The sequence below is a fragment of the Nanorana parkeri genome, unplaced genomic scaffold (assembly GCF_000935625.1).
Source record: "Nanorana parkeri isolate BGI_ZX_2015 unplaced genomic scaffold, ASM93562v1 scaffold88, whole genome shotgun sequence".
Classification (NCBI taxonomy): Eukaryota; Metazoa; Chordata; class Amphibia; order Anura; family Dicroglossidae; genus Nanorana; species Nanorana parkeri.
Window position 1 is genome coordinate 1,630,350 of NW_017306356.1, and position 19,168 is coordinate 1,649,517.

The window sequence follows — 19,168 nt, forward strand, 5'->3', positions numbered from 1 at the left end:
ATCACATCAGTATAGAGCTCTGCATAATGTTATAAAATCATCTTACATTCATTAAACACACATTTTTATTTTACAATTACCGTTTTTCCACTTCTTGGTCCTCTTGGGCATTGGTGATGTAATCTGTGCTCAAGTGATGCATCCTTGGATGATTACATATGAGATTTCCTAGCAATGCACTACTGGTGTCATCTCACAAGATCTCAGGGTTGTCACAATTCCCTGGTATCCATGCCAGATTTTCCCTCGTGTCCAGCCTCTATGGCTGATTTTCCCCTATGTCTTATGCCTGGCTGTCAGCCTAGGAGGCTTAACAGGGCTCCAGCCAGTCTTTGTACTTCCTCCCCTATTTAGCTTTTTCTCACTTGTTGCCCTGGGTTTGAGCAACGAGTCTGTTCTCTCTTGCCGGACCCTCCACGATTCCTGGTTTCCTGGTGTTCCCCCCGTGGATTCCATGCGTGGCCTTTTCCCTCCTTGCTGTTCCTTGTATCCCCGCTTTCTCTTAGTCTCCTGTGAGGTGTGAGTGACCTTGCTTGTCTATGTGATTTCTGTTTCTGCTTGTATATGCCTTCTCCCCAGTGTGTCTGCTTACCTTCTCAGCCCGGCGCTCTCTGTGTATCCTGTACCTTAGTGCCTGTTGTGCTATCCTGCACTTCTGTATATGCATGTTCTCCTGTACAACTGTGCTTTGTATGTTCCTTGTAATTGTATCCTGTTCCCTGTGTATGCACACTCCCTGTACATAGTAACCACTTTGCTCTGCACACTATCTGGGTATCCTGTACTCCTGTGTTTGCACTATGTAGCACATTCCCCTGAGCATTCCTGCTACTATACCCTGCATCACACAATCCCTGTGTCCCCCCCTGTATGCACTTTCCAGTGCAGCCTACCCAGTTTCTGGTGTCACGTATTCTGTGTGGTTTCAGTCCCCTCTGCCCCCTGGGTGTTGTACTTTCCAATGTACTCTGCTTCAGTGTTTCTTACCTTTGTGTTGGGTTACTCTTCCAGGTGTGCCCCTGCTGCACCCTGCTTGTCAGAGTCCTGTTCCCCTGTGCTGTTCCCGTTGTAGTGGGTCAGTCGTGTTTGCACGGGTGTGTCAGAGGGCCGCAACCTGGGTGCTGCCCTGCCGCACAATCATCCACACCATTGGAGGCTCTGTATAAAACCAGGCTCTCCTTAGCCAATGTTTCGGGGCCACGTAGAACCTGAGCCCCTTCTTCCAGGTGACACAGTGACTCTCAATGCAAACAGGAGGGGATTTTTTTTTTTTTTTCCCCGTACAGCCCACAGGTTAATAAAAAAAAATAGAACCTTGTATATCCGACATAACATTGAAAAAAGAGGCATGGTGGTTAAGTTTTAACTTTATAGCTTTATAATTAACTACTTAAACAGTAACAGCCTCTTCTCCCCCGGGCTCTGGCGGGCTAAGCCCAGCTGACGTCATCACGTCTATGCAAGGTCCATTCACTTGCATTCGGCGTGAAGATGAGGAGGCACAAGGGTAGCCCCATTGCAAGAGCTAATGTTTGAAAATCCTGGAGATCTGCTTTAATCCTTTTTATACTTCATATACAGTACATACAATATCATGATATACTTACTTTTTCTTAAAGGTAAGTAATTTGTTGTGCTGGACGATGCAGTCTTCATTGTTGGACATTTGCTGCAAAATGTTTTGACCGGATTTCCCTTCAAAAATCATATTTTCCTGTACAAGTCCTTTAGTTTGGTCAATTAGAGCTATACCATAGTCATGAAGTGACTGAATTCGGTTCCGGGTCACCTACAGAGCAGAAGCAAGCTGTTAGTATTTGACTGAAGGCAGTAGTATGAAGAGGAAGCTGTATGGTGTATAATTACAAGCCTGACACAGGGTCTGAAAGAAGCCTCCTCTATTTATCCACACATAGGGCACCATTTCCATTATATCCAAATCTCCCAATCAATACAGAAATATATTCACAAGCTTAAAAATCATCTAAAATTATATATTATCCCGTTGTACAGCAAATTGACTAATAACAATGCACTCCCTGCTACCACTACTGATCTCAATATTTAATACAATATGCATATACACTATATTGCCAAAAGTATTGGGACACCCCTCGAAATCATTGGATTCAGGTGTTCCAATCACCTCCATGGCCACAGGTGTATAAAATCCAGCACCTAGGCATGCAGACTGCTTCTACAAACATGTGTGAAAGAATGGGTCGCTCTCAGGAGCTCAGTGGATTCAAGCGTGGTACCGTGATAGGTTGCCAGCTGTGCAATAAGTCCATCCGTGACATTTCCTTGCTACTAAATATTCCACGGTCAACTGTTAGTGGTATTATAACAAAGTGGAAGCAACTGGGAACAACAGCAACTCAGCCACGATGTGGTAGGCCACCTAATATGACAGAGCGGGGTCAGCGCATGCTGAAGTGCACAGAAGTCGCCAACTGTCTGCAGAGTCAATAGCTACAGACCTCCAAATTTCGTGTGGCCTTCAGATTGGCACAACAACAGTGCATAGAGAGCTTCATGGAATGGGTTTCCATGGCCGAGCAGCTGCATCCAAGCCTTACATCACCAAGTGCAATGCAAAGCGTCGGATGCAGTGGTGTAAAGCACACCGTCACTGGACTCTAGAGAAGTGGAGACGTGTTCTCTGGAGTGACGAATCACACTTCTCTGTCTGGGAATCCGATGAACATAACTACGGACTAAGACTGGGATGCCATTAAAGTTCATGTGCATAAAGGCAGGCGTCCCAATACTTTTGGTAATATGTGTATATGGAATAGAAAAGTTAGTAATGTCAAAACTCACTTAAAAAAGGTAAATATTGCAATAATGCATTATAAAATACAGTATGTACTCACTTATAATACAATATACTTCTCATTAAATGTCTAATAATCATATAATGTAATATACCCTAAAATTCACACGTTACTGCAACGCACCATGCAAGCTGGAGTGCACTGCGATGGGCATTATGTGCTTTACAAATGCAGCAAGAAGTGGGTTGAATTCACAGAACTGTAATCATAATGAGGGGAATTTATCAAATGTAGAGCAGATGTGCATGGTAACCAATCAGCTTCTCTCTTTCATTTTCAAATCTTAACTGAACAAACTGAATAGAGAAGCCGATTGGTTGCCATGCACAGCTGCTCCAGATTGTGTCTGCTCCAGTTTTGATAAATTCCCACCAATGTCATTAGTACGCAATACTGATCCTCATTTAGCTGCCTTTATCTATAGTTCAGTTCTCCTACTTTTGCAATGCATTACTATAAGCATAATGGTGGTTGCAGTGCACCACTTCAAACATAACCAGGACCATTCCATGTGCTGGAATGTTACCAATTTTAAGGGTAGTCATCAAATTAGGATATTGACCGTCAAATGTAATTGAAAAAAACGTTGTGGCCTTAAGAAAGGTTAATGATGTTTTAAGAATTAAAGTATAGATGCACTTTAAATTTGTATCTTTCCAAATGTTCTTTTTAGCAATAAATTCCTTCTAGCACTTCTAACTTGCTGCTGGATGTTTTAGCAATAACTAGACTGAAACTTACAATAATAGGCACTTAAAGTGACACTCAGGACTTAAAAATACATTCAAGTACCTCAACAAAAATGTACCTTATTTGTACATCACTCAGCTAGAGATCCTCAAATCATCTCTGAATTGGTGCTGACACTGTCCTTCCTTCTGGAGGGGGGCTACGTTTGTTCCCCATGGTCCCTGTGTGTGTTGTAAAGTGGCCACCGCTCCAAGCTCGCTCCCGTGATGGACTACAATCTCATGTTTAGTTTACTGATTTGTATTGAGATTGTAGTCCATCACGAAAGCGAGCTTGGAGTGGTGACTACTTTACAACACACACAGGGACCACGGGGAAACAAAAGTAGCCCCCCTCCAGAAGGAAGGACAGAGTAAGCACTAATTCAGAGATGATTTGAGGATCTACAGCCGAGTGATATACACAAATAAGATACAGGTTTGTTAATAGTTCAATTACTTAAATGTATTTCTAACTCCTGAGTTTAGTGTCACTTTAAAGGATAGATGCACTTTACATTGTTATCTTTCCTACTGTTCCTTTTTAGAAATAAAATCCTTCTAGGGCTTCTAACTTGCTGCTGGATCTTTTAGCAATAAGTAGACTGAAATGTATATTAATATCCACTTAAGATAGTAAAGAGGTATACGGTGTTTCTCTTAAGTACAGTCATATACATGTGTTGGCATAGCTTGTGGCATATACAGAAATGGTCAAATCATTTGCTGTATCTTTCTATATGCCACATACTGTGCTTACTGCATATTGCACAATGCTTCCCCAAATATTGGACACATTGATGCTTTTGCTGTACAGCACACGCATGCATAATATGAGAACCACAGTACAATTCTTTATTAGTCTTAAATGGCTTATGGTGTACAATTGTTGTTTGTAGATTTGTTTGGAGTTAAACTAATTCTAAACTTTGCACAATTGTCCTGTGTTTCTCTGTGGGGTGCATTAGCCATGTTCTCATCTTTTAGGCCGGCCCAAAGCTGCAGCATCCTGCACTCCATTCAGGATAAATTTAGAAAAGGGGAACTTGCCATACAATATAATGGCAGTCTACTGACACAAGGGCACAGATGGGGTTTGCCAGTGAACAGAGTACAGGCTGCAGTGATTTTGGGCAGGCTGCTTAGGCTAAAACACGATTCTTACCAGCAGCAAGGCATGGTGTCCTATATGGGGTTCTGGTTTTTTTGAGTAAGAAGAGGGGAGCATTTGGGAGGTTATAATGTAAAGTGCACTTATCCTTTCATCTTTTAGTTTATGCACTGTGGCGCTATTACATCATTGCATATGGTAAAGAGCATAACAGTTAATACAGGAGAATCATACTGTACTACTAAAGACATCTATTAGTCATATATAGTATCTCTGAATGAAGCTTAAAGGAACTATTTTTGAGCTACTACTAGAACTAGAATGCATTTGGTGGACAGAGACAATGCACCTTATTAAATAATCACAGTTAAAACTAGTTTTACATTTATACAGTCCATCGGTTCTGTCTATAGGAGGCAAGCATGAGCAATGTCAACTCAATATGAAGACATCTTACTGGTCAGTTTAAATAAATACAATCTTCCCTTTAAGTTGTTCAAACAAGCAAAATACTTTTCTTACTTTCATGTCAGCCGTATGGATGAGCTGGATGCCACAACCACGGTTTCCTATGATATCATTCTCTATGATGGTCCCATCTCCCTTGGAAGCAATACCATGGCTCCTGTTGTCATATATACCATTTCCCCTTAATTCCACTCTGCACCCTGTCTCTACATGGACACCGCTCAGTCTGTTGCATGAGATGCTGTTATTTCCAATTCGAACAAGTTGGTTACTTTGAAACACAGCCACACCACTATCATGGTTGGCATGTATGGCGTTAGCTATGATGTTCAGAGCTTCACTGCTTTTAATGTACAGCCCAGCAGCTGAAATAAAACAGATACAAGATGAATTGATGACCATAATTGGGCTGGAAATTCACGAAGATATTTATTTTACTAACTGTACTTGTAAGAAACGGAATAAATATAAAAAGGAGATCTGTGCACAGTAACAAAAATGCTGATGAGTTCTTATGTGAAAACCTGTCCAATGTCTCTGGTACTACAGTTGCATGCAGAGACACCTGACGAATCTGAATGTTGGTTGTTTGCTAGCACTGTTGTCTTTGCCTTTTTTTTGTGTTTGTGTGGGGTTTTTTCATGCATTTTCACAGTGTCATAGATGACATTTTGGCACATTTGTGGTGATAAAATAAGCAACAATTTATCCACTTTTATGGTGGTGTAGCAGTGTTGGAGGCAAGGTATTAGTGGAGAACATCTGCAATTAAAAAGGCCTGGGGTCTGCCAGGCCATTTGTTTTAATTAGGGATGCACCGATACTGATACTAGTATCGGTACCGATACCAAGTATTTGGGTGAGCACGTAATGACCCGCCTCCCGGTTTCCTGATTGGTCAGAGAGCCAGGCAGCCTAGGAACAAGTGAAGCCTGCTTCCTAGCCAATCAGTAAGCCGGGTCATGAAGTGCCGCCCGGCTTCGTGATGGGCTAGGAACCGGCTTCACTTGTTGGTAGGCAGCCTAGCCTCCCAATCAATCTGGAAGCTGGGCTGTACGTCATGACTCGCCTCCTGATTGGTCAGGAAGCCACGATATCTAGCAACAAGTGAAGCCGCCTTCCTAGCCAATCAGGAAGCTGGGAGGCTGGTCATGACGTGCCGCCCGGCTTCCTGATTGGCAGGAAGCCGGCTTCACTTGTTGCTAGGAAGCCTGGCTTCCAGACCAATCAGGAAGTTGGACGGCACCTCATGACTCGCTGCCCGGATTCCTGATTGGTCAGGAAGCCAGCCACAGCCAGGCAGCCTTGGCAAGTGAAGCCGGTATTTTTTCCTTAGAACACTGGCTTCACAGGAATTTAGAAAGCCGGGCGCCGGGTCATGATCCGCCGGCCGGCTCCTTTCCCTTGCAGGGTCCTATGTGTGACGTACGCCCGCCTCAAACCCGCTGTACGTCAATCACACATGACTATACACAGTTCTGAACCAAGCATGGCGTCACAAGGACGTGGCAATACCACTCTCAGCCGCACACTGCACAGAGATTTCCCAGCTCGCGTGACACAATCTCAGGGCAGCAGACTGAGAGCAATCGTCACGGTTGGTAAACTCTGCACATAACCCTTTACCCACCAAATGTTCACTGCCACCATGTATTTTTTGTAACGGAAACACAGACCGTGCCCAGCAAGTTATGTGACAATCTAAAACACTAAAGCCTGTGATACCGCTGTCCTCTCAGACAGGAATATGACAAGATTCACTATACAGTAGCGCTCTTCACAGGAGGCAAGGATACTTTAAGTTGATATTTAGAGCGTAGAGATAAGCCTAAGTTTGTCCTTTAATGAAAGAAACGGTGCAGAAAAATATACAGAAAAAGAGATATTGATAAAAAGAGACAAAATATATACACAACAGCAAAATAAAAGGGAATAAAAAGATAATACTCAATAGTCCTGTTTTTAGGACTTCTGACAGAGTTCAGAGCTCAAGAAGCAAAAGCAAGGTCTGAAGGGCTCTTCTTCAAGCAAGCTTTCAACAGATAATGTCCAGAGATTAAAAAGGGAACTGTTCTGCGAGGTTACGACTTCTTGATGTTTCAAAACAAGAACCTTTTTTCTAGCTACCTCTGCAGCAACTTTTTGTTAGCCCTCTAGGGGGTGTCACGGAGGCGGCTCTTAGGGCAGGGCTGGGGAGCGAAAGCAGGAGAGACGAGCCTTTATTTTACACTATCATCGCCCAATTCCAAATTATGAAATGGAGCTGATATTGTAACTCAGGTTTATGACTTTTGGGTGAATGCTGGGTCACCTGGGTCATCAACTCTACCAGACCTGCTTGTGTTTATCAACTTGTCCACTGGTGACAGATGAATGCATGGTGACATGCCTTTAATTAGGGACAGCTATAAAAGGCTTAGAGGGTTATTTGGGACTCTCGCTAGTGCTGGGCAATAAAGATCACAGACCAGATAAGCAGATCTCTGTTCTGTGAAATGTGAAGTGACCTGCAAATGACTAAATGAAAGCCTGCACTTGCTCTGAACTGGGGGACAAGAGAATGCTATATTTAATATTATCAGACTCAACCCCTACTATTGTCACACTATGGAGCCACACTTGTGTGTGCTAGTAAGATGTGCGTGTCTCCACAACACACACAGTCACAGCATAGCAAGCCTCTCCCTCTCTTTCCTTTTTCCATCTACAAGCTAGTAGATGGACAGTTGCAGCCGCTGCTCAGTCCCTTGTGACCTTGTCTATAATTTTTCCCATCTGGTACAAAGCAAATTCAAAATGCTGTATTTTTCAATTTTGCACATTTTCTTGTTATGCGCCACTAAAAAGCAACAGGAAAAACAAATGAAAATGAGGGCCTAGGTGTAAGAGGAGTGTCCTAAAATCTTTGTTTTCTTTGGGAGTATCTCTTATGTTCAAAACCCTCAAGTGGTGAAAAAACAGTATACCAAATAAAATTCTTAAATGTCATCCTTTACAAACAGAATGTGAACATTTTTAGGTTGGTAAGCTAGTCAGTCAAGTTAAGTGCATAAAGACACTGGTCTGGGCATCTAGGCTTAAGTGACCTGTGGCCATGGAGTGGTTAAACACAAGGGGTCATATAATTATCAATAACATGGTCCTTCCACCGAAGCAGTTTTACAGGTCATGTCCAAATCGTCCTGATAAAAACATCAGTCGAGTTACAAACCCGCAGATGCTGCAGTGCCGTCCGTCCGTTTTTTTACTACGGGCGGACGGCAAGAGGTTAAGATGCTTGAAAACCTCCATTCATCTTTTTTATTCCCCAATGCAAAAAAAAGAATGGTAATGCAACAGACACAAGGGTTGCGAGTTAGCTCTCTAGCTTTGCATGCTGAGAATTGTAGTTCCACACAGGTTTTTTCGCTACAAGTACCTGGCAGGAAATGAAGGAAAAACCTCTTCCCTTGTCAATTGATCATGTGAGGAGGACACAATGTGAAGGAATAATTTTCCTTCATCAGAGGACGCTCAGTTTGAGGAGAGGTCTGCTCCTTTCCTTTTTACAACGTGTGCCTCTTCAGCCTTACTGGTCTAGGGCCCTGGAGAGCCTAGCTGCCTCCCTTGCCCTTATTGGTACTGCAGCCCTGCAAGTCTGCTGTTATTTGAGATCTGGCACACGTGCATTTATATTCGGTAAACACCTAGCCTCATGCCTGAGGCTTAAGGGCAGGTTCACACCATTTTCCAGATCAGATTTGGACCAGATCCAAAAACGCAGTGCATTGCTATTTGCCATGATTTTGCCTCTTTCGAGAGGTTTTTTTTTTCTTAGCTTAAAATGGTCTTACACATGCGTTCCAGTGCAGTTGGATGCGTTTTTGTCTGGTCTGGAACGGACTGCGCTGGTGTGAACAGAGACCAGAACAGCATTGGGATACATTTTGGGCCCTGAAACAATCTGGTCTGGTCTTTATAGGCTAACATGTTATTAAAGATGCAAGCTTTTGTTACAAAAGGTACCTCTAAACTACAAATGTCCTGCAGTGATCGTTAGCGTACCCAGTATAAGGCTCTACTAGAAAAATATGTTAAAACTGACATACCCATCTTATCTGAAGGAGACTGGGAGGAGGTCTGTCTGTGATCAGCATCATATTACTAAGGACTAACTAGAATTCCAGTGCAGTATGAAATATTGGAAAAGCCGATCCATGTTGGCTAATAACAGATTGCTATACTAGGCTACATATCAGGAGAGCTCTTGTGCTCTCTACTCCCAGGGAGGCCTAAACAAAAGGGTGTTCATTCAAGGAATTTCAAGTATTCAAGGAACAGAGACTGTTCACTTTGCAACGTTTAGCAAAATGGATGAAGCGGTGTTCACTTCAATCAACCTATCATGTTCTTGGAAAAATATTTTTTTTCTAATTTCCTATACAAATGATTGGGTAGTCACAGGGAACATACACTTTATTTGCCATCATTCACTTTGCAAAGTAAACATAATCTTTGCTGAGTAAAACCTCCTCTGCTCCAAACCTGTTCCTGTCTACTCAGAGTACCATGAAAACTCTAATAACTGAGCTGAGTAGCAATGGGTGTGTTGACCAGTGATCGAAAAAAACATATTGGAAAATGAAAATATTTGATAAATGATGTTTATGGGGTTGTCTGTCAGGGCCTTTCTATGCTCGCTACCCTAGCATACATGTTTATGGACAAGACTCAAGGCAGTACTTTCTGAGAGTCTCTGCATAGCTTATGGGCACCTTAAAGTGTATGTAAACGCTAACAATGAACTCCTATGTGCTTTTGGCTGTGTTGCATACACATAGTTACATAGTATTTGAGGTTAAATAAAGACACAGGTCCATCAAGTTCAACCTATTGTGTGTATGTATGTGATTGTGCATGTGTGTATACGAGTCCCCGTGTGATCTTGTTTTTAAAGAGTATGTTATGAGGAAGGTGTCTAAATGCTTTTTGAATGATGCAATACTCTTTATACCACTGCTCTAACTGGAAAGAAGCCCCTACGCCCCTTGTGGTTAAATCTTTTCTCCACCAATTTTAGGTGGGGGCCTCTAGTCTTCGTTACGGAGGTTACTGTAAAAAGTTTATTGCTGATGTTGCCATCACCATTGAACATCTTGTACATGAAAATCATGTCCCCTTTTAATCGCCTCACTTCTAGCGTGAACAAGTTTAAGTTTAATAACCTTGTCTCATAGCTTTGGTCCTCCATCCCCTTAGTTAGTTTAGTTGCCCTTCTCTAGACTCTCTCCAGTTCCAGGACATCCTTTCTGTGGATTGGTGACCCAAACTGGACCGCATACTCACATAACCACTGAACCTTCACATTCTCACATAATTCATTCCCACAGCTACCTCATGTATCATTTCCCCCTCCTCTTTTAGATTGTAAGCCCTCAGGGGCAGGGCCCTCCTTACCATCTTGTCTTGAATTGTATTGTAACTGTTATGTCTTCCTTATAATGTAAAGCGCTGCGCAAACTGTTGGCGCTATATAAATACTATGTAATAATAATAACAATACTCCAGATGAGGCCGAACTAGTGATCTATAAAATGGCAAAATGATTGCCTTGTCTCTACAGTACATTCCCTTTTTAATACAATACATTACTCTGCTAGCTTTGTTTGCTGCCGCCTGGCATTGCATGTTATTATTCAATCTGTGGACTACTGTGGCCCCCAGATCTTTTTACATTTCTGACTTCCCATTAATGTGTATTCCTCTTGCCTATTTTTAACCCCAATGTGCATTACTTTGCATTTATCAACATTAAACCTCATCTGAAATATAGTTGCCCACTCCCCTATTTTATCCAGGTCCTCCTGTAGTGTTATAATGTCTAAGCCCCAGTCTATTACACTCCCAATTTTAGTATCACCATTGAACGCGTTTTGTGATATTTGTTTGAGGAGTGCAAAAAAAGCCATTGATCATGTCAGAAAATCAGAGGTGACTTTTGAACAATTCTGGACTATGTTGTAGAGAATAGGATAGGGGAGAGTTTCATGGTTTATACAAGACAAGTTGTCACCACTCGGGCCACAAAAATGCTGTGTTGTGTGGCCACAAAAGGACTTAAGAGCTCAGTGGATTTCTGGTAGATCAACAGGTATTTTTCTGCACTTGCAGGGCCTTTAAAGAGATAACACAGGGGGAAATGTGCATGCATTGTAGAGCTGTGCTGCGTATTTTCTTTTATATTATGCCCTGACAAAGAGTCATATTGACAATAACATCCCATTAATGAATAAGCCTTTCCTGTTGTGACATTGTTATGTTCTCTAAACAGCACTATGAATTACTTGTTCCCCACTTGCAATTAAAGTTGTTTGCTTAGAATTCTAGGCAGCACTGTGAGTCAGTGTTTATCTATTTGCTGGTCTATTAGTCTGTCCCTGTTTTTCTCTTTTTTTGCTTTTACATTTCAACTTGGATCATAGCAGGTGTGGGGGTGGAATATAAGACACATGCATATAGACTATTAGGAGTGTGGCTTGATCTCAGGATAAAAATCATTTTCAGTAGCATCTATCTTTTTACATATATTGTGCATCAAAAGCACGGTATAGGATCAGACCAAACAGCGGAATTGTATGGTGATTTAACAAAAGCTTGTTTCTGCAGGGTTGGATTCCCTTTGGGATCACTTTGCTAGGATCACCTTTCTTACAACAAATGTGTGAATTCATTTTTTTTTGTAAAAAAACACTTTTAGAAATGTAAAAAACTGGTGGAATAATATTACATGTAAAATCACACTCCAGAACTCTAACTTTTGGTGACAGAGAGCATCCAGCAAACATGGGATGGTTTAGGTGGACCATGGCACATTCCTTTTGCCAGTTCTGCCAACAGCAGTACTGAAAATACATTCCTCGCTACATGACAACAGGCCCCACCCCTTATAATAAGGTGTGGTTTCGCTACTCCAACTATGACTCCCCAACACTTATTAGAAGGAGATGGCTGAAGTGTCTAAGAAAGGAACCCTTTCTCAATTATTCTTTAGAGCAGCGGTTCCCAAACCTGGCATATTTAGGGGTACTTGAACATATTTTAATGGCAGAAAAAGTCTGTGGCAGTGGGGAGTTGGGAACTAGATTGTGTGCAGAAGGTTTGCAGAGTAATCCTTTACCTACGTTTTCGGACACTCATTCAATAGTGCCACCTGCCAACACATCAATCAGTCCCCAGTTGAGTGATGTGCACTCCGCTTCTCTTTAGAGCTTATTCTACATTCTGCAACGTGCAATGAAGAGGACAGAGATTGCAAGTCCTGATTCGCACCAGAATCTGTTTAACCCAGCTCTCCTCAGGGTTGCATTAGCTGCCTCCATCAGATGAAACATGATTCACTCTGCAGCATCAATCCCCTCCACTACACTTTCCATGGAGCACTGAAAGTGCAGCTGCAGCCCCCCTGAACTGCAATATACACGTGAGCCATATACATCCAACATTGCCCAGATACCCATCATGGAGGAATGCCTTGCCTTTCAACCCACAGTGTATCACAGACCACACCCCAAAGAGGCCCCAAGATAACACTGGACACACCACAGCAAAATGGCATACCCCAAAGAGCCCCCTACTGCAGCCTCCCAGCTCCCTCCCTCCTTCCACTGACACCAACACAGTGGCATTTGAGCTCCTCCTACTGTTTGTACAATTTGGTTACACACATCATTTAGTGTGCTAAATGCTTCACTATTAGCCCCGCCCCCAATAAGGGGTACAATTTATACAAATGGGCAGTTAAGGGGTACACAAGTATAACAAAAAATGTTAGGAACGATTGTTTTAGAGGGTGCTGCCTAAGACAAAATCCTCAACTTGTCTCATGACAGGTATGGTCTTGGGTGGATGTGTATCTATTTAGGCAGTTCAGAAATCTAGCTCAGGTGTATGTGTGCTTGGCATGTACTCTCTAACAAGTATAAGCACCACTGTTTCTTACTGTCGTTACACATTTAAAATAGAAGTTCATAGTTGCAACAGATTTTTTAGCCTGTATGGAAGGTTTACATATTTACACCAGAATTCTGTTTCTACCTATGTGTGCTGCAGTACCATTATCACTAGCCAAAAATTCAAAATGGTTTTTAATGTCACTGCATATTCTTCTATTTTGTTCACCAAGTGTGTAAGGATTCAGTGAGCCAGGGCAGCACTCACACAGTTCCCATAATGCAATGGTGCATCTTGTGTTTCAATACATTTACACCTCTATTTCATGTTGCTGGTTCTGACCCATCCACCTCCTCACCTTACACTTGTACCCAGATTTTCTGTCTTTGGGGAGCTCCAGAGAGGAGGTCTGAGATCCAGAGCAGGAAAGCAGAATGCTGGTATATATACAGCCTAGTAGACCAAAACGTTGCGCTAAGCCTACTAGAAAATGCAGTCCAGTAATTGCATCTCTCCAACAATGAGAGTAAAGGATGATCAAAAGGAACTGCCTCTAGAAAGTGCTCATAGGCTCATCTTTTGGCATTGATGCTTGCAAAGTATGGCAAAGGGATAGTGAGTAAACAAAGGCCATAATCACTAAGCAAATTTGCAATTACATGCGGTGTGCAAAGCATTCTGCTGTTTTCAGATGTGCCCGCTCGATCATTAACTTGAATGGGTAAAAGCTGCTGCTTGTAAACGGAAGGTTTGGGATTCCTGCTGCAGGAATTCGGAAGTTCCTGACGCAGAAATACCAAATTGCATCTACTTGGTAGGTGCGATTGTAGTCTAAAAGTGAGGAAGAATCTAACATTTGTTCGTTGTCAGTGGAACAGGAATAGAGGGGACATCCTTCAATGAGGGCATTTGTTCAGGTAATATACATAATAGTCCCTTTCTTTGGGGAAATCTGTTGTGACTTCCTGTTGTGTCCGAAGACAGGAAGTGAGGAAAAATCTTACCAATGGTACAGTGGCAGCAAGAAAATCCCAAAATAACTGGATAGGGGTTTTGATAATCCCATACTCTATCCAAATCTAAAATATTGCTTTAGATATATGTTAATGAAAGATCTAAACATACAGTTCTTTTGTTAATCTCATGTATGAAATAAAGACATGATTTATCACAGATGACAGTTTACAATCAAAACGTATTTCATTGTAACAATGAGAAACTGCAAGAAGCACAATAATAATTAGAAGCATAAATAATTATTTAGAAAAAAAGCTGTCAATTCACACCAAAACAGACACCACTATGTTCTGTCCTCACCTCCATTGTGGTTAATACTATTTGATTCAACAAGTGCCACATTTATTGGCCTCCGTGAGGAGAAGCGATCATCTTCACTGTCCAGATCGTTTTCCCAGTTGGCTGCTTCTCCTTCGTCATTGAAGTTTTCATTGCCAGCCTGGTTAGCTGGGTAGTCACTAGCATCATCTTTGCGGCAGAAAACAGCTACCCCATAAATGCTGTTGTGACCTATCTGGTTGCTGGTGATGTGTGGAAGGCTGGATGACATAATCCATACTCCGCAGCCTTTGTTGCCTAGAAAAGAAAGTAACAGCATATTTTGCACTTTCATTGCCAAGACAGTAATAAAAAATATCCAATACATGTTAAATGAATATCAGTCCTCATTGGCAGCAGTCTGTAAAGTTTCAAAGGAAACTAAAAATCTTTTACCAAATGCTGGTGCAAGTCAAATCCCAGCGCAGTAAGTTTTCAAGGGGCAACAAGTAACTTCTGGCATTATTATTTTAGCACAACTTTTTCTCAAGTACCTATAGAGAGAATGGTTATCACAATCCTTTACGCCATGTTAAACCTGCATCTGCTCAGAGTATAGGCATACTACTGTGATTTTTCAATGAACACATGAAAGGCTGCCATGCTGGATGTGGTCAAATGGTTGTAGCTGGCCACCATATACCTGCTTCTATATGTTCCAGCTGTTAGTTTACTACAGGTATAAAGGCATTGTTTTCTTTTTTTTTAACTTTAATTGTAACTACACCATTAGAGCAGTTACATTTATATTAGAGCACCACCTTCGCCATAAATCTCCCTGTCTCCAATCCAGGGAGATTTTGTCAACTAGATTGTCAAACTGCATGTCAAAAATCCTCCTTGCAGAGGGCATGTGTGGATCTGTCTGGAAACATTTCTTAACAAGTGATCTAGTCAGCAATATCTTACTGGATCGTGGACAGGTAAATACAAGACTGAAAGTGAGGGCTAGGGGGATTCTCTGATATACGGTGCACATTAGCCTATACACTTTAAGTATGTATAGACTAATGTGTATGACTTTTCTTAAAGTGATCACCTCTTTAGAAAAGCCACTGTTTACAACATACGCCCTGGTGCAGTTCCCCATATCACAAGTATACCTCACCGTGAACATTTATTATCAGTATCACCTTATTTTTCACAAATGTTTTCCAAGCAATCCCCTGTGCTAATAAATAGTAAAGTTTAACTCTTGACATTTCTTTTATATACGGTATTAATATTATATACTATATTAATTACTATTTATATACACTGCCTGGTCAACAAGAAAGTCACCACTTGGATTTTGGGGCAGTGTTGTGATGTGGGGTTACTTCAGTTGGTCAGGTTCAGCAACATTATGTGCCCAAAAAAAATGAGGTCAGCTGCCTACCTGAATGACCAGGTTTTTCCTTGGATTTTACCTTCCCTGATGGCACATTGGGCATATTCCAAGATGACAATGCCAGGATTCATTGGACTCAAATTGTGAAAGAGTGATTCAGGGAGCATGGGACATCATTTTCACATATGGATTGTTCACCACAGAGTCCAGAGACAGAGACCTTAACCCCATTGAGAATCTTTGGCATGTGCTGGAAAAGACCTTAGTGAAAATGAATGCAACTCTGGATGGAAATAAATGTTGTGACATTGCATAAGTTTATCGAAATGATGCAAATGCGTGCTATAATCAAGGCTGAAGGTGGTCCAAAGAAATATAAGAGTGTGACTTTCTTTCGGCCAGGCAGTGTGTATATTTATCATTTATGAAATCTAAAAACTGATGTTATTAACTTACTTTACCAATCAGAAATACCGTTTTTACCTAGAAGTAGTACAGTATAACTAAAATTTGGCATATTATATATATTATGTGGCCAGTGCGTGCAGCATACCCGGAATATGACATTTTGATTTTAAATATATATTGTTGTAATGTGAATTTAATATGTGTATTAAATATGAGACGTCACAATAAATCAATTAAAAAAACATACAAAATATCTGAAGGTGTGCATGACTGTCCGGTACAGTTTGACTTAAAGGGTATCTATGGTCAAACACTAAACATAAATATGTATTTCTATATTGAATTTCCTTAAGTTCTATCCCACTCCTAAAAACCATATCCATATAGAGGTTTGTAAACTTACTTATTGAAGATGTCCATAGGATGTACTTCCTCAATGCACTGACACAATTTCACAATTTGCCCTTAAATATGTACTTCCATGTGTCACAACATTCATAGAGCCTGTCTTCTGAACTAAAACTCAGTGTCTGAACAATGTAACATTATCATTGCTTGCTGCAAGCAATGCATTGTGGGACGTAGTCTTGAGAAATCAAGATTGTATCACATCAAGCAGCAGGTAAAGAAATGTACTGCACACTGGGAATCCAGTATGTTGATGAAAGTGATGGACAGACAGAAGGCAGCACTCACTACATAGAAGGGATTTGTCTAGTAAGCTTTGACTGCATTATCAAAACAAGTCTAGTTTGTATTCCTATTACAATTCTGATGTTATAAAAGGATAGTATATGCTGGGACTTTACATCTCCTTTAATACAGAAAAATAAGCAGGTTTCCTGTCCAATATTCCTGTGTGTACAGCAACAGAAATAAAACATCTTCAATGAGTTTTCACAGTTGGCTTGTTATAATCTAAAACCCCAAGGGACTATTATAATATAACAAGCAAAACTAATCAGAGATTTTCTATGTCTAATGAACCTCTTAACTACCATGCAACTGTGAAAGCATCCCTGTAATCCTGACCTCACTGTACAATAGACTCTACAAGTACTGTGCATCTGGCAGATAACGTTGACGTTCAATGCTTGTTTCATTCACTTAGAGCACATTAGAAAAAAATAGTATCATACTCATTAGTCAGGTCAAATACACTAGTTTTAAAATGCAATCAAGGGAGATATAAAACAACAGTTAATCCAGGTATACATTTGTAAAAAAAAAAGAAGAAGAAGTTGTATTCTATTGTACATACAATTAAAGCAGAACTCCAGGCAAAAGTTTTCCTAACCCTTGCAGTGGGGTACCCATGCACTGCAAGGGTTAAGTGCTTGTTTTCATCTATGTACTAAAATAAAAAAAAAAGCTATACTCACCTGAACCTCGGAGCCGGCTGGCTCTCAGACTTCAGAGTCCAGTCTCTCTTCCCCTCCACTCCAACGGTCTTAGGCCCCGTGAGTCATCACGTTCTACACTCATGAAGGGGAAGACGGGCTGGAGGGAGTGCTGTACCAGCCTGCTGGCTGTTATGTTTCGGCGAGTATAACTTTGTTATTTTTGCACCTAAACCAAAATGAGCACTACCCCCACACTGCAAGGTATAAGAAAAGTTTTGCCTGAAATTCTTATTAAGGGTTAATAATCTAAGCCAGTCGGTGCTTCGTTTGCACAGCACTGTCAATCTAAAGACTAATGTGCACTGCAAATTGTGATCAGTTTAGGGTCGGGTTTGTGCTATGCTTTTTTTCCCCTCTATGCAATTGAACCCTTTTACTGCCAGACCAATTTCTTAAATTTTTTACACGTGTTAAAATCCACAATTTTGGCTTGAAAACTACTTTAGAGTTGAATCAGTTTTATTAAGAAATATAAACTATCACAGACTAAGAACATGACTTGAGAGAGTGTAAAACATAAAAACAACGGTCCAGTAGCGATCGCATATGAAACCAAAAGGTGATCAAATAAGTATTCAAAATATCGTACAGGAATGGAGTCCGAACTCAAGCTAGGCTGGTATCTTTAGAAATACACAATAAAAAGGGCGAAGGAGAATGAGTTCAGAGCTCCACACCAAGTCCCTATGTAAGCATGTAACATATCCACATGAAAGATATGGAACATGGAAATAATAGTCCTGACAAAGACAAAAGTAAGACTGATAGGGTAAGGCCGAGAGGGGCCTACCAAGAAAGAAAGCAAAGAAGAAAACAGAAATAGGCATAGAAGAAAGGGAGGGATAGTAAAAGAGGGGGTTTAATCTGGTCCTGGGAGATTACATGCAGCAAGGTCCTGTAGAGAGATCCGTGAACCGGGGTTCTAAGGTGAGGCTTGGCGAGTTATAAAAAGGAGGTCGAGAAATGCAGCCACACACTCCATTGGGTCATAAATTTAAAAAAAGTATCAGTATCTGTTGCCATGAGTTCCTCCATCCTCATGATATTGTTAACAATACATTACTAGACCCAGAGCGGGAGGGGAGGGGTCATTGCTTGCTTCCAGAAGAGGGGAATAACGTGTCGGGCCGCGGCCAATATATGTTTAAATAGGTTATTCCTTTGAGCAGTCCGCGGTCCAGGTAGAAGGGATAGCAAGGTAATTTGAGGAGAAGGGTGCAACATGTCCCCATATAAACCGCACATTTTTTTTCCCAAAACGGAAAGATCAAGTGACAGTCCCACCAAATATGAATGTAGGTGCCACTTAGCTCCTTGCAGCGCCAGCACACCTCTGGAGAGTTAGGGAAGATACACCGGATCTCTATACCAAGAATCTTATAGTTCTTCTCTTGGGTGTATGAGGAAACAGAAGACTTATGAGTCCAATAAACGTTTGGATAGATCAGTGTGCCACTGGGTCTGGAAAGTCAGCAGCGGTTTATGGAAAGCTTCCCGTATCATCCCGTAAATGACTGATAGTGTATGGCGTACAGGCCTCATGGAGGTGACCAAGCCCTCAATCCCTTCACGACTGAGGGCGTACAGTGTACGTCGCTGGCACATCTCCCCCGACCGCC

The 19,168-nt window shown here is 41.4% G+C and overlaps 1 protein-coding gene across 1 annotated transcript in view; it reads right to left on the reverse strand.

Annotated features, from left to right (window-relative positions):
* Positions 1 to 19,168, reverse strand: part of FBXO10 (F-box protein 10) — an 81,341-nt gene that overhangs the window by 396 nt on the left and 61,777 nt on the right. Inside the window, exons 9-11 of the mRNA XM_018552426.1 lie at positions 14,391 to 14,666; positions 5,199 to 5,509; positions 1,608 to 1,789 (exon numbers count right to left, since the gene is read on the reverse strand). Of these exons, the coding sequence (XP_018407928.1) occupies positions 1,608 to 1,789; positions 5,199 to 5,509; positions 14,391 to 14,666 (769 nt within the window). The remainder of the gene's footprint in view (positions 1 to 1,607; positions 1,790 to 5,198; positions 5,510 to 14,390; positions 14,667 to 19,168) is intronic.